The sequence below is a fragment of the Asterias amurensis genome, chromosome 2 (assembly GCF_032118995.1).
Source record: "Asterias amurensis chromosome 2, ASM3211899v1".
NCBI classification, from domain to species: domain Eukaryota; kingdom Metazoa; phylum Echinodermata; class Asteroidea; order Forcipulatida; family Asteriidae; genus Asterias; species Asterias amurensis.
In genome coordinates this window covers 26,943,825-26,959,709 of record NC_092649.1, presented here as the reverse complement: position 1 = coordinate 26,959,709, position 15,885 = coordinate 26,943,825, and the positions used below count along the sequence as shown (strand labels likewise).

The 15,885-nt window shown below is 39.4% G+C and overlaps 1 protein-coding gene and 5 non-coding genes across 6 annotated transcripts; 5 read left to right on the top strand and 1 right to left on the bottom strand.

The window, feature by feature from the left end:
• The first annotated feature begins 2,579 nt into the window (after nt 1-2,579).
• On the top strand, nt 2,580-2,651 carry Trnap-ugg (transfer RNA proline (anticodon UGG)). The gene has a single exon. It is a non-coding gene; the product is annotated as a tRNA-Pro (tRNA).
• A 234-nt stretch (nt 2,652-2,885) lies between these two features.
• On the bottom strand, nt 2,886-8,735 carry LOC139934039 (uncharacterized). Its single transcript, XM_071928309.1, has 2 exons — nt 8,621-8,735; nt 2,886-7,598 (listed from the first exon to the last, which is right to left on the bottom strand). Exon 2 carries the CDS (start codon nt 7,590-7,592, stop codon nt 5,307-5,309), a length of 2,286 nt encoding a protein of 761 aa, XP_071784410.1. The 5' UTR covers nt 7,593-7,598; nt 8,621-8,735; the 3' UTR covers nt 2,886-5,306.
• On the top strand, nt 3,983-4,054 carry Trnap-agg (transfer RNA proline (anticodon AGG)). Its single transcript has one exon. It is a non-coding gene; the product is annotated as a tRNA-Pro (tRNA).
• Nucleotides 8,736-11,548: 2,813 nt separating the features above from the next.
• On the top strand, nt 11,549-11,620 carry Trnap-ugg (transfer RNA proline (anticodon UGG)). Its single transcript has one exon. It is a non-coding gene; the product is annotated as a tRNA-Pro (tRNA).
• A 1,293-nt stretch (nt 11,621-12,913) lies between these two features.
• On the top strand, nt 12,914-12,985 carry Trnap-agg (transfer RNA proline (anticodon AGG)). Its single transcript has one exon. It is a non-coding gene; the product is annotated as a tRNA-Pro (tRNA).
• Nucleotides 12,986-13,461: 476 nt separating this feature from the next.
• On the top strand, nt 13,462-13,533 carry Trnap-agg (transfer RNA proline (anticodon AGG)). Its single transcript has one exon. It is a non-coding gene; the product is annotated as a tRNA-Pro (tRNA).
• The last annotated feature ends 2,352 nt before the right edge of the window (nt 13,534-15,885 follow it).

The window sequence follows — 15,885 nt, the reverse complement described above, 5'->3', positions numbered from 1 at the left end:
CTACTCGATGGAGCACGCCCTCTCGAGGAACAAACGCTGAAGGAGACGCCCCCTTTTTACCGTCTATAGTATTATTATTATGGTCTCGCCCAAAGTTTTTGCCTGCCCCGGGCTCCCAGCGATTTTTGTTTTCTTCTGTAGATATTAAATTGCCATTCTCAACTATTTTTGCGATTATTTTTTAAGGAGTCCCGTTTTTAATCGATTTAGAAGACACAAAAAAACATCGAAAAGCACTACGACAGTGGCACTTTTGATGTACAGAAAAAGGAAAAAAATAAGTACAATGCCCTGGAGCAGGCCCTCTACAAGTGTAATTTAGCCAAGATCACAGCCAATTTTGTACATTCCTGTGGAGACATCTTTTGTTCTTTCCTTTGTCCCTGTAGTTATGAACTCCCATAGACTTTGTACACAACATTCCTTTTGGAGACATCTTGTGTTCCGGCCCATGTCTTTTTTGTTCTCTCGGAAGTAAATAAAAATAAGAAATCACCCTTTTCATTGCTCAGGGGTATTTTAGTGAAAGAAACTTTTATCTGAGAAGACCTTGAGAAGACCCATCTTTTAAAAACACTGGGCTGGATGGAGGAGGGTAATATTGTCAAAGACCAGTCTTCTCACTGGCTGCGTGTATCTCAACATTATGCATAAAATAACAAACTGTGAAAATTTGAGCTCAATTGGTCGTCGAAGGCGAGATAATAATGAAAGAAAAAAACCTTGTCACACGAAGTTGTGTGCTTTCAGATCATGCTAGATTTCAACACCTCAAAATCTACTTCTCTTTGAGGTCTCGAAATGAAATTCATGGAAAACTACTTCTTTCGCGGAAACTACTTCAGAGGGAGCCGTTTCTCATAATGTTTTATACTATCGACAGCTATCCATTACTCGTTACCAAGTAAGTTATTTTTTTTTGCTACAAATTATTTCGAGTAATTACCAATAGTGTGCAGTGCCTTCTAAATAACGTATAAAAAGCCAAGTCCAATTGTTCATTTTTCATAAAAACATTTCTTTCGCCTCATGAAGTTATCAGTAAAGGTGTCCCAGGGAATTCTGTAGTCTGCCGGAGATTTGGCCCCCAAAAATTGAGACCTTATTGGGTGCGTTCGTTTAGCTTCCCCGAGTCGACCCCGTTGTATGGCGGGTTTTTTTTACAGGACGAACGTGTGCAGATAATTACCCACGTTCGTCCTGGAAAAAACCGCCACACACCTCGGTCGACCCAGGGAAGCTTATTGAGCTGGGTGGAGGAGGGTAATTCAAAAGAGGGCGCTATCAGAAGAGGTTTGTACAAAGTATGCAATTTATTTTTTGGGGAGGGGTGGGGGCGAATCTCCTGCCACAGAGGCAGTTAATGTTGCTTCCCTTGTGAACATGATAAGTATACCCTTTGGGAAAAGCCTAAGCCCAAGACGAAATGGATTGAAAAGAGGAGAAGTGGCGTGTTTGTTGTTCGATGGGAACTTCCCAATTCCGTGACTAGTGTTGCCCCAATCCATTATTGTTTACAATTATCCATGCAAAGTTGTGAAGTGTATACATGTATGTTGAAGTTTCTGTCGAAATGCCAATGAGCGATAAAAATGGGTGAATCCGTATTTTATTTACTTCCTTATTATTATAGACCGAGAACAACTTATAACAGGCAAGGGCAAAAGGTCTCCACAGAGGATCGTTCCTAACGTTTAAATGGAAACAATTCCCAGTTCACTTCCCACTGACAATAAACATTGTCTCCCCCCCCCCCCGTTCACTCAATCGGAACCGAACATTGAAAGGGGACGGGCAGTGGGGCCCAGCGAGAAGCCCAGATGGTAGTGCCATATCGGCTGCCTGAAATGTTTACACACAATACTGAGGGAAATTTGGCTGTATCCAAAAAGGCGAACAAATCCACGGAATAACCAAATCTGTCCTTTTGTTGTGTCACTGACTATGGAACGTATACGTTTTATCATGAGTTGTTTTAAAGTTAAAATCTAAGAGAGCCCCCATACACTTTTTAACCTCGTGGCAACCCTTGGGGGCAAAGGGTCAACGTATTCTATAACAAGACAGATTTGAGAACCCCACCCCCGCCCAAAAAAAAGTGTCCTATTTGCTAATTGGTGTGGGGACATTATTTTCAAGTTTGATGCTCGGACTTTTGGAGAAAAAAACACACTATAAAATGTAGGGGTGTTTTGGCTTGGAGGGGGAATAACTCGACGGGGAAAGGGACTCACCATGTTAAAATTTAACAGAGGATTAACATTCAAGAGTCAATGAATAATAATTGTCCCTTTACTGTCAAAATCTATGAGACTTTCAAGTATTTTTCGATGTATTCTTCTCATTTTTAGCATTTTGCACTCGTTGCTATGGGAGTATATTTTAGTGATGGGGTGCACCCGTAAGTGGTCCAGCTGTGCCGCCGGGCCGGCCTCGTATAGACATGCGCATACTACTACTACTAGACGTAGACGTGGCACAGAAGAACTTACAACTCGAACAAACCTCGTCAGCAAAAAATTGGGGATTTTGTTTGAGCTTGAAGATATTGTCAAATACTTTGAGGCAATATTCAAGCAGGCTGGTTGGTCTAGTGGCATGATTCTCGCTTTGGGTGCGAGAGGCCCCGGGTTCGACTCCCGGACCAGCCCTTCATTTTCCTAACTGTTTGACCACCTTTGGCCAAGTCAATCAAGAAATACGGTTGTTTTACACTCAAAGCACTTAGTCTTCAAATCAGCTTACTAATGTATACTTCTTCAGACTGCAAAGGCCTGGCGATTTAATTTTCCTTACAGTTTAACTATTTTCCTCCTTCAAAATAAAAGAAAAATAAATTGTTTACTGTGCTCTTCTCATTTTTGCCAATGGCCAACTTGCTGCCTGGAATCGTTAAGCACTCTAAAAAAAAAACTCCCTGGGTCAGAATTGACCCTGATTCCAGCTCTGATGGTTCCTGACCCAGTTGTGGGTCAGGCTGACCCGTGGAATGGTTAAAGTAGTGGCCGGAATTTCTTTCAGATTCAGTTTGTCATGTAACGTTCCTGGGCCATTCTGACTTCGGGACATACTGACCCCAGATATTAGTGACCATTATTGTGACCCATTTACATTTAAAATGACACAGACTAATCCATGCAAAGAAACACAATTCAATTTTATGTATTTTAATCCCCGTCACCATATCCTACATAATCTGAATACTGGACCATATTATTTAATTTACACCACTCTCTTCGTTTGATATTATCATAAAGATGTGATGGGGAAAGCATGTTAATGGCACTGGACATAATTGGTATTTGTGACCATCCACCACCAATGGGCTGTAAAGTCGCACTTGCACATTGCAGAGCCTATTAAATTGTTTGGGTTTTCAAGAAATCTTTGAGAAATCTGAATAAAAAAGTAGGTGGCTTTGAGAAATCATATATTCGTCAAGAAAAGTCTGATTTAAATGTGGATGGTATCATTTTGAAGGCTGATTACAAACTCTCTCCAATAATGCATTAATCACATAACAGTAAAAAAGTCAACTTTACAGCCTATTGGTGGTGGATGGTCACTTTGTCAAAGACCACGTATCCCAATTCGTGGTGTGTCCCAACATTATGCATACAAAGCAAAATTCAAAAACGACGTTCAGAGGGAGCCGTTTCTCACAATATATTTTACAATCATCGGCTCTCCACTGAACGTTTACTAAGTATAAGTGTTTATGCTACGTCGAGTGATTAAACCAATAGTGTCCATGCCTTTAAAGTCATAATTTAACGAGGTGTGTTCGTCCTTGTCCATAATTCAATCGTGTTCCTGTTGCAACTGATGAGAAAATCAGTCAAGTGAGAAACATAATTTCCCAATACAGTTTCCTTGAACTTTAACCTCCCCCTGGTGTGTCCTCACGAGAGAACTTTATTTTTCGAGTGTTTGGGGTTGTTAAATTTATTTTTACTTAGCAAACTTTACCGTTAATGTTAACGGCTGGTTGGTCTAGTGGTATGATTCTCGCTTAGGGTGCGAGAGGTCTCGGGTTCAATTCCCGGACCAGCCCGATTGGAATTTTAATCAGCTGTCATACAGAGACGAGCAGGACTTTTGGGAAAATGTACGCTACCTTTTGGTTACAAAGATGAACAATCCCCGTGATGCAACATTTACATTGCAATACAAACATTAGTATTTCAATAATTATTACCCTTTTCTTCCATTCTGTGTATTATACAATGTGTTATGTAATCTTTAGCGCAGTATACATTTGAATTATCACTTAATCTATAATGTAAAAAAAAAATAGAAAGAACAACCCAAAATCAAAATAATACCTAATGGCTTAGTAAGAGTAGACGAGGCTATACGGGTAATTGTATTTTACATTAACTAAGAATACTCTCAAATAACTTCCGGGTTAAAAATTGACCCGGGGTGATTTGAACTCGGATTGTATGTCAGCTTGACCCATTCTGAGTCATGTTGACAGAGATTCCAGGTCGTACTGTGCCATAATTGGGTCAAGCAACACAGGGTCCGGATCACGGACAATCCTGACCCGGAAGGTTTAAGAGTGTATTATTAATTATGCCATTATTATTGTGTATAGTTTTAATATACAAAACAGGCTATATATAAGTATTGATATCTTTCAACTTCACAAGAAGATGGAAAGGGTCTTAAGAACCAAAAATAAAAAAATACACTTTTATAGGAGTATAGAAATTATGTAGCAGTTCTGGCTAATACCACGGCAAAGTTTTGACTATTTTATAAAGTTTCACATTTTTAAGCATTTTTTTTTGTGATGTTTCTTATTATAATGTACAAGACGCCAGCAAAAACTGGGTTAGATTTTCTGAGTATTTTTGACAAAACTTTATCACTAATTTTGTGTTTGCAAATCATGCACCGAACAACAACTGTTATTGCGGCTATTACCTATTACACGAGAGTCGAGTCGCGGATTGGTTTTGACTACTAAAATTTAGAAACCTTAAATTAACGGTGGAAAAATGAGTGGATCGTTGGCAAAATGTGTGACTCCACATGGAATTACAAATGTTTCAAACTCAATCGGTCGTTTTCGGAGTAACAAACAAAACCTGTTTTCAAACATCGAGTTTTGAACCAGTGAGGTCAAACATTGTTGAGTAATATCAATGGAAGCTTTCCATCGTGCTCATCTAAGGCCTGCTGTTAAAAAACTGTGCTTATGTTATTTACAATTTATTTTTACCAAAGTGTTGTGGATATTCTTTAAAATATACAACGCTTCTGTATTTGTGTGTAAAAAGCCAGCGCCGTTTCCCAAACTATGGGCCAGACACACTTTCATACAATTCTTCATCTCCTTTGTTCTCTCCGTTGCCTCCACTATGATCCTCAATGGTCTGAGCATAGGTCTGAGATGGTTGGCGACGCCCTGTAGTAGGACTATCCGCATATCTAACAGTGGTCTGCTGTCCACTTGGAACCTCATAGCCTCCGCCAAGGGCTTTGTTAACGCAACCTCCCTCCGAGTCATCGTTGTCACCTTTACTGAAGTCAACTTTCAGATTGGAGGTTTTAGCTGCAGATGTGGAGTTGGCTTCTTGCTGTTTCTTGCGATACCGACGGAGGAATATGATACCAGCAAATACAGCAACCGTTATTATAATGGTGATAAACATTGTGGGGAGAACGGAAGAAGCCAGTGAGTGCGGCTGTGGGGCGTCTGATTTAGAGGTAGTCACTGTAAGGTTGACCTCGGCTCTCCCTTCACCCAAGATGTTTTGAGCAAGACATGTGTACCTCCCTTCGTCATGTTTCTCCACTGGTGTGATATGCAGAATTTGTCCTCGCAGAATGGTGAATCTTCCTTCGTCATTAGCTAGTATCTCTGTGTCGTTTGGTGAGAGCCAAGTTACGGTCGGAGCAGGAATTCCAGTAGCTGTACATGTAAGAGTCACAGATTTTCCAGTCAGGGCTGTCAGCTGCTTGTCCACCATCGCCATCGGTGCTTGACATAAGAAGTCATGACTGTCCAAGTCTGTTATCACTGACCCATAGTAATGATTCGGTCCTTCACATCGAGGCTCAACGTATGGTGGACTGTTACGCAGCCAGTCTCGCAGACCTGTGAGCCTACAGTCACACTGCAGTGGGTTGCCTTCTAGCTCGAGTTTGGACAAAGCTCTATTCCTCCCAGATAGCGAATCACCGGGCACGACTTGGATCAAGTTATAACTCAGATCAAGTACTTGCAAGTAATCACAGAAACCCAAGATAGTTTCTGCGTCGTGAATCAGATTGTGAGCCAGTGAGAGATCCTGTAGGTTTGTATGATTAATAAGAGGACAGTCCTGCAGGTCGACCAGCTGAAGCTCATTTTGGGATAAGTCCAAGTTTATAATTTCAGGCACCAGTTGAAACATCAGCATGTTGACGCTAGTGAGTTGATTCCCTGCGAGGTACAGACGCTTCAACGACAATAGACCCATGAAGTAATCAGCATGTAATGTGGTGAGTCGGTTGTTGGTGATGGAGAGCTCAAATAAGATAGACTGGTTAAAAAATACTCCAAACAAAGACGTCAGGGCATTGTCATCGAGATACAGTGACCTTAGCATGGTGAGTTGACTCAGTGCAGTGGTTGAGATGAACAAGAGACGATTATCGGCTACATGCAGTTCAGTCAGATCGACAAAACCTGACAGGGTTGTCGAAGAAAGGTTTGCTAGCAGGTTGGTATCGGCGTTTAAGAACTCCAGCCCTTCGGCCCAGTTTGGTTGAATCAATGAATCGAAGGAATTGTTGCTCATGTCCATTCTCTTCATCGTGTTTCTGTATCGACTGATGTAGAATCTATTCCAGTTTGACAGTCCGTTACTGCCTACGTTTAATGTATCTGGAGTTGCGTCAATGCTTACCGACTGTAGTTGGTTGTGGTTAAGTGAAAGTAGGCCTATATCTATGCCCAAACCCAAGTAGTCTGGCATATACAGACTTCGTATTTCATTGTGATCAACAAGAAAAGAAACATCTCTAATTCTTAGGTCAAAGAACGAATGAAATGAAGTCAGTCGGTTGAATTGTATGCTGACAACAATATTTGACATATCATTTGGGCTAAAATAACTTATTAAATTAAAATCGGCAGAGAACCGCTGCAAGGTCCTGCAACGTTGAATATTAGATAATCTTGTAATGAAGTTATAGTCTACTGAGAGCTCAGTGAGAGAGCTCAGCTGACAAGTAGAGGGCAAGTAAGAAATTAAATTGTGCTTAACAGACAATATCTGCAGGCTATCTAGCTCACTGGATTCCAGCAGTGACGTCACATCAGATATGTTGTTGTAGTCAAGGTACAGTTCAGCCAGCCAGGGGAATGTGCCATTGAAATCGTCTGGTGACAGCTCTGATATGTTGTTGTGGCTTAGATCCATGATAATGGCGTCTGGGTAGTTGACGGGGATGCAGTCAAGATAGAGGGAGGAGCAGTCAGCCTCCGCAGTGACGTAGTCGTAATCACACCGTGCGTGACTGCAGGTTGATGACTGAGAGATGCCGATACAGACACCAAGACAACAAATAAACAGTGTCCATTCAGTGGATCCCATAGTTTCCTAAGGAAGTGACAGATCAACAAATACTCCAGTCAACCACAAAGTTGCTCAGTGTTTTTGCGCAAAAGACGAACAAGGAAGGAACATTATTAGGCAAACACTTGTTTTCTTAGTATACGTTTCTGCACTTTCCAGTTGTTAGGAAAAATCTCACGGTTGGGAATAGAACTTTAGTTTATCAACTTACTAGGTATTTCACGAACTACTGAATATTAAGGAAAGGGTGATAAGAGGATTGTCTTTGCTACAAGTCCGCTTTAGCCCCCCCCCCCCCCCCCCCAGCATGGTTGTGGCGCAAAACAAAATAAAGATAAACAGTTTTGTTTGGAACAACAAACAAAGTCACACTACAACACGCTAGACTGTGCTGGATAATAATCTGAGATACTTTCACGTAGATGACCCTCAAACTTGGATCTGAAGATACATGCAGCAAATTAACTTATTTATCAGCCTAAAGCCCGTTCCCCTACCCAAATTTAAAAAAGATGGTTCGATACACAAGCCAAACTGTCCATTCCCTGAACTTTTAGAACAATATTAATCTCTTTCTTAATATTGCAGCACATTTTGCACTCTCACAATACATAATCACTCAAGGACACGCATTGAGTAATCTGATTTAAAGACACAGGACACTATAAGTGATTGTCAAAGACCAGTCTTCACACTTGGTGTTTCTCAACATGTGCATAAAATAACAAACCTGTGAAAATTTTGAGCTCAATTGGTCGTCGAAGTTGTGAGATAATAAAGAGAGAAAAAACACCCTTGTCACACGAAGTTGTGTGCTTTCAGATGCTTGATTTCGAGACCTCAACATTCTAAACCTGAGGTCTCGAAATCAAATTCGTGGAAAATTACTTCTTTCATCACTTCAGTGGGAGCCGTTTCTCGCAATGTTTTATACTATCAACCTCTCCCTAACTGGTTACAAAGTAAGTTTTTATGCTAATAATTATTTTGAGTAATTACCAATAGTGTCCACTGCCTTTAAAATGTTTTTTTTTAACTGTACATACCTATGGAGTTTTCGTTGCCAACAAGATAGGAAAAACGGAGAAAATGTTTCAGAGTCCAGGTTATTGTTTTACCAACTAACTTCCTTATGTGATCAAGGTACCACAACAAAGTATAATAAATTTGTTTTGCTGATTCTAAGGTGCACCATCAATGCCATGGACAAAAACTGCTTTGACAATCGGCTCGGCGTAAAACTTGAGATCAAATAAGATATATCTGAGGTTCAGACGTTCTGTTGTTCGCAGTCACGTGTTGGGATTTATTTGATAATAATGGATATCAACGAATTAAGTTGTACACCCCTCTGAATATTTCCCCCAACTTGTTCATCATCTATAATGTAGCATTTCGTGGCCCCCATACTTTTTGCCCCACCTTATTTCTAGGGGCTTCCCCCTTTATGTCATTACAGCATACTTGGTGCTTTGATATTCAAATATTTTGAACTTTGATTTCCATTATGGTAGAATAACTGAACTGAAAGGCGAGTCAACATCAAGATTACCATTTGAATATGATGGTCGTGAATATTATACAGCCAACAGCAGCAAGGTTAATACGTACTGTATTATAAATGGTTTGTGTACAAATAATGCTCGTGATACAGAACTTATAGGAACACATGCATTTGTATGGGTCTTAATCATTCCATTGAAAGTTGCTTTTGCGGTCTCTACGGTAGAATGTATCACAGAGTCTAGTCCATTCGATTTCACTTTATTGTTTAAGAACTCGAAAAGTATCTAAATCTATAGGTCTCAGTGTTTTAGAGGCGTAAATCAAGTTGGGAGGGGAGAGTGGAGGGGTACGGGCTAGTCGCCCCCCCCCCCCCCCCCTGCCACGGCTGAAATGTAAAGGCCTCGGTGTTTTTAGTGGCCTAAATCAAGTTGGGGCAGGGGAGGGGAGGGGTACGGGGCTAGTCGCCTCCCCTGCCACGGCTGAAATCGACAGCGGCTTGTGGTGACGTAGTCGTTGATCCAGAGATGCAGATTGTGCTTTGGGGGACAACACCCCCCCCCCCCAAAAAAAAAAAAAAAAAAAAAAAAAAAAAAACTTCGCAAGGAGAAACTCGGATTGAGAATTACATGTGAGTGGCTGGCCCTTGGTGTGCTTGCTTGAGGACAATTTGGAATATTTCAATTTCAAATTGGAATCAGCCTTTACAAACAGGGAGTTCACACAGACATTTCACAGTTCCGTTTTGCCTGGTTGTTATTTTCTTGTACATCAGAGAACTGGGTTATTCACAAACTCACATTTCTCAGAACTCAAATTATGAGCATGGTAAAGTGAACACAATATACAGCAAAATACTGATTATGAAGTTTAATATACTAGAACTTTTTTACTATTTTGTGTGTGAAATATTTCCCTCTGTGATGAAGTCTTTTTAATAGAGAGAACTGTATCTGAAAAACCCAAAAGGACAAACTGCAATAGCAATAATTTCGGTGTTACAACCAAATTGCTCAGAACTGTTTTTACTGTTTTCTGCCGATTTACACAGCGGATTAAGCCAAAATTGGTTTCATTGGATGATGGATGATCTTAACAGACACACTGTCCATTCTACCAAACCTGAACAAAACCTTTAAAGGCACTGGACACTATTGGTAATCATTGTTAGCATAAAAACTTCCTTGTTAACGATCAATGGAGAGGCTGTTAATAGTATAAAACATTGTGAGAAACGGCTCCCTCTGAAGTAAAGTAGTTTTCGAGAAAGAATGTTCCACTAAAATATTTGAATTTTATTTCGAGACCTCAGAGTTTGATTTTGAGCTCTCGAAATCAAGGATCTGAAAGTACATAACTTCGTGGGACAAGGGTGTTTTTTGTTCCATTATACTCTCGCAACTTCGACGACCAATTGAGTTCAAATTTTCACAGGTTTGTTATTCCGTGCATATGTTGAGATACAACAAACGAGAAGACTGGTCTTTCACAATTACCATAGGTGTCCAGTGTTTTTAAGAACCCAATGTAACTCAAATGGTGTTTGAAGCTTTGCATGGTGTGGAGAATAAGAGAAACTTAGATATAAATATGAATAGTAAACTTGCGGGACAACCATGAGTAAATCTCTATTTGAAGGAGTGGTGGCTCTGAAAAGAGCCGGTTTGGTCTCGACGTTTCGAACAATACTCTTCTGCTGAAGACGAGCAGAGTATACTGTTCGAAACGTCGAGACCAAACCGGCTCTTTTCAGAGCCACCACCCTTCAAATAGAGATTTTACTCATGGTTGTACCCGCTAGTTTACTATTTATATTTATATTTATAGTTTCTCTTATGTAACTCATTCAATGGCGGCACGTGATGCATATTACGCTGCAAGTGCAACGAAACATTAGTTCAAGGATACGTGTCACGGTACACAATGCTGAATGAAAAGTACCAAAACCGACACTGTCAACAAAATAGTATAATACTCAACATCTACAGTCACGAGTTGCTTGTGAAGAATTACAAATTAAGTTTTAGTTTCCCGTCAAAAAGGGAAATAGAGTGATTTTGTATAAAAGTATCAATTGGATATAGCAATTGGAGTTGTTATGAACTTCCTTATGCTATTACCTTAGCCAAACTTTTGACATCCCCCACACACACCCAATATATTGAACAAAATTCCTAGTTAAACATTAAACCGAGAGACGTGGACACATCTTCATGATCTTATAGTCACTTTCGGTAAAATAAACTTCTGTCAATACTTAAATTAATGTTCTTCCTTGAGTCTCTGTTTCGACCGGCATTGATTACAACATCATGTGATGTTGCTCAAATACTACGATGACCACAAACTGTTTTACAAACAGAACATAGACTTGGTTCCAAGTCCGTGATCGTGGTTTTTAGTAGTCCTGCATGATATAGCCGATACATTATTGGCTGAAACAGTGCCCTGTTGTGGATAATATTCAAGTAGGCTGGTTGGTCTAGTGGCATGATTCTCGCTTTGGGTGCGAGAGGCCCCGGGTTCGACTCCCGGACCAGCCCTTCATTTTCATAACTGTTTGACCACCTTTGGCCAAGTCAATCAAGAAATACGGTTGTTTTACACTCAAAGCACTTAGTCTTCAATTCAGCTTACTAATGTATACTTCTTCAGACTGCAAAGGCCTGGCGATTTAATTTTCCTGACAGTTTAACTATTTTCCTCTTTCAAAATAAAAACAACTTTGTTTACTGTGCTCTTCTCATTTTTGCCAATGACCAACTTGCTGCCTGGAATCGTTAAGCACTCTAAAGAAAACCTCCCCGGGTCAGAATTGACCCTGATTCCAGCTCTGATGGTTCCCGACCCAGTTGTGGGTCAGGCTGACCCGTGGAATGGTTAAAGTAGTGGCCGGAATTTCTTTCAGATTCAGTTTGTCATGTAACGTTCCTGGGCCATTCTGACTTCGGGACATACTGACCCCGAGATATTAGTGACCATTATTGTAATCCATGCAAAGAAACACAATTCAATTTTATGTATTTTAATCCCATCACCATATCCTACATAATCTGAATACTGGACCATATATTATTTAATTTACATGCACTTCATTTTGATATTATCTTAAAGATGTGATGGGGAAAGCATGTTAATGGCACTGGACATAATTGGTATTTGTGACCATCCACCACCAATGGGCTGTAAAGTCGCACTTGCACATTGCAGAGCATATTAAATTGTTTGGGTTTTCAAGAAATCTTTGAGAAATCTGAATAAAAAAGTAGGTGGCTTTGAGAAATCATAACTTCGTCAAGAAAAGTCTGATTTAAATGTGGATGGTATCATTTTGAAGCTGATTACACACTCTCTCCAATAATGCATTAATCACATAACAGTAAAAGTGTCAACTTTACAGCCTATTGGTGGTGGATGGTCACTTTGTCAAAGACCACGTATCCCAATTTGTGGTGTGTCCCAACATTATGCATAAAAAGCAAAATTCAAAAACGACGTTCAGAGGGAGCCGTTTCTCACAATATATTTTACAATCATCGGCTCTTCACTGAACGTTTACTAAATATAAGTGTTTACGCTACGTCGAGTGATTAAACCAATAGTGTCCATGCCTTTAAAGTAATAATTTAACGAGGTGTGTTCGTCCTTGTCCATAATTCAATCGTGTTCCTGTTGCAACTGATGAGAAAATCAGTCAAGTGAGAAACATAATTTCCCAATACAGTCCTTGAACTTTAACCTCCCCCTGGTGTGTCCTCACGAGAGAACTTTATTTGTCGAGTGTTTGGGGTTGTAAAATTTGTGTTTAGTTAGCAGACTTTACCGTTAATGTTAATGGCTGGTTGGTCTAGTGGTATGATTCTCGCTTAGGGTGCGAGAGGTCCCGGGTTCAATTCCCGGACCAGCCCGATTAGAATTTTAAGCAGTTTATCCTTCAGAGACAACTCAGAAAAGTATGACTCAAAAAAATATGTTACCTTTTGGTTACAAAGATGAACAAACCCCGTGATGTAACATTAAAACATTGCAGTACAAACATTAGTATGTCAATAATTATTACCCTTTTCTTCCATTCTGTGTATTATACAATGTGTTATGTAATTTTTAGCGTAGTATACATTTTAATTATCACTAAATCTATAATGTTAATTTATAATGCCTTTGGAGTCATAATTTAACGAGGTGTGTTCGTCCTTGTTCATAATTCAATCGTGTTCCTGTTGCAACTGATGAGAAAATCAGTCAAGTGAGAAACATAATTTCCAAATACAGTCCTTGAACTTTTTCTCCCCCTGGTGTGTCCTCACGAGAGAACTTTATTTTTCCGAGTGTTTAAGGTTGTAAAATTTGTGTGTAGTTAGCAGACTTTACCGTTAATGTTAACGGCTGGTTGGTCTAGTGGTATGATTCTCGCTTAGGGTGCGAGAGGTCCCGGGTTCAATTCCCGGACCAGCCCGATTAGAATTTTAAGCAGTTTATCATACTACCCTAGTTCAGAGACAACTCAGAAAAGTATGACTCAGAAAAATACGTTACCTTTTGGTAACAAAGATGAACAAACCCCGTGATGTAACATTAAAACATTGCAGTACAAACAATAGTATTTCAATAATTTTACCCTTTTCTTCCATTCTGTGTATTATACAATGTGTTATGTAATCTTTAGCACCGTATACATTTGAATTATCACTAAATCTATAATGTAAAAAAAAAATAGAAAGAACAACCCAAAGTCAAAATAATGCCTAATGACTTAGTAAGAGTAGACAAGGCTATACGGGTATTTTTATTTTACATTAACTAAGAATACTCTCAAATAACTTCCGGGTTAAAAAATTGACCCGGGGTGATTTGAACTCGGATTGTATGTCAGCTTGACCCATTCTGAGTCATGTTGACAGAGATTCCATAATTGGGTCAAGCATTACAGGGTCCGGATCACGGACAATCCTGACCCGGAAGGTTTAAGAGTGTATAATTAATTATGCCATTATTATTGTGTATAGTTTTAATATACAAAACAGGCTATATATAAGTATTGATATCTTTCAACTTCACAAGAAGATGGAAAGAGTGTTAAGAACAAAAAATAAAAAACTACACTTTCATAGGAGTATAGGAATTATGTAGCAGTTCTGGCTAATACCACGGCAAAGTTTTGACTATTTAGGTGTTCGGGCCAACAGCCCGAAACACCTCTTATTTTTGTTCGGTTTTTTTTTTTTATTAGGTGTTCGGGCCAACAGCCCGGAACACCTCTTATTTTTGTTCGGTTTTTTTTTTTTATTGATACTTCTTCTTCTTCTTCTTCTTCTGTACGTCCCTTGTCCCCCTACAAAAACATCTTTCCAAACATCGTATGAACTTGAAACTTCACACATAGTTAGATATTTATTAGGAGAAGAAACCGTGTGAGTTACGCCATAATGACGTCATCAATTGTTGAGTTATGAATATTCAAAGTTTATGAATTCAAAAAATCATAACTTTTGATCTACATGAGGGATTCTTACAATCAAAACATCATCGGAATCGTCATTGAAAACTCCGTAAACGCCCCACAGACATGACCCCATTTCGATGTTGTCTTCTGGCTCAAAAACGAGGTTGAAAATTTCAAAATTCACGTCTAAAGAACAACGTAAATCCCCATTGGTATGTGCATAGACATTGCACGTAGGCATACACACAACATGTAGTGTATTAGCTGTGCAGCAGAGTCACGCTCCAGTGATCATCCATAGAGCGCGAAAAAGCTTCATGAAGAATAGTCTTCGTTCAAGGCGGTTAAAACATACATGCCCCTTACAGTCTTTTCTACAGTCGTCAATATTTCCTAAGTTCATATTTCCTAAACTACATAAGCTATTTTGACAATCTATACATCATATGAAAGGGCTTTACGTACTTTACAGAAATGGATATGTTGGTGAACTTTCGTTGACCTTTTGACCTGTTTAAACCGGAAGTGACTGTGAAATGATTTGAAAGGGCGTTGTTTATTGTGTTTTAGGTTCAAATATACATCCTTTGATGCTTTACCATCACAGCATATAAGTCTGGCAAAGGTCTGATTAAAACAAATATTACCGATGACGTCACCAAACATACACTTTTACTAGAGTAACCATGTTGTTTTGACAGTTTTTGCAATTTGAATCATTTATTACAAATCTTGAGAACAAAGCAAGGTGTAATATTTGTTTTTTAAAACTCCCGGAAACCGAACACCTTGAGTTTGTTCACAAACTCTCAATCTCTAGTTGATACTTCTTCTTCTTCTTCTTCTTCTTCTTCTTCTTCTTCTTCTGTACGTCCCTTGTCCCCCTACAAAAACATCTTTCCAAACATCGTATGAACTTGAAACTTCACACATAATTAGATATTTATTAGGAGAAGAAACCGTGTGAGTTACGTCATGATGACGTCATCAATTCTTGAGTTATGAATATTCAAAGTTTATTAATTCAAAAAATCATAACCTTTGATCTACATGAGGGATTTTTACAATCGAAACATCATCGGAATCGTCATTGAAAACTCCGTAGACGCCTCACAGACATGACCCCATTTTGATGTTGTCTTCCGGCTCAAAAGAGAGGTTGAAAATTTCAAAATTCACGTCTAAAGAACAACGTAAATCCCCATTGGTATGTGCATAAACATTGCACGTAGGCATACACACAACGTGTAGTGTATTAGCGGTGCAGCAGAGCACGCTCCAGTGATCATCCATTCGGCGATTGTCCGCTAAAAAAATCACACTTCCCAAGCACATATAAAGTTGAAACTTCACACATAGTCAAGG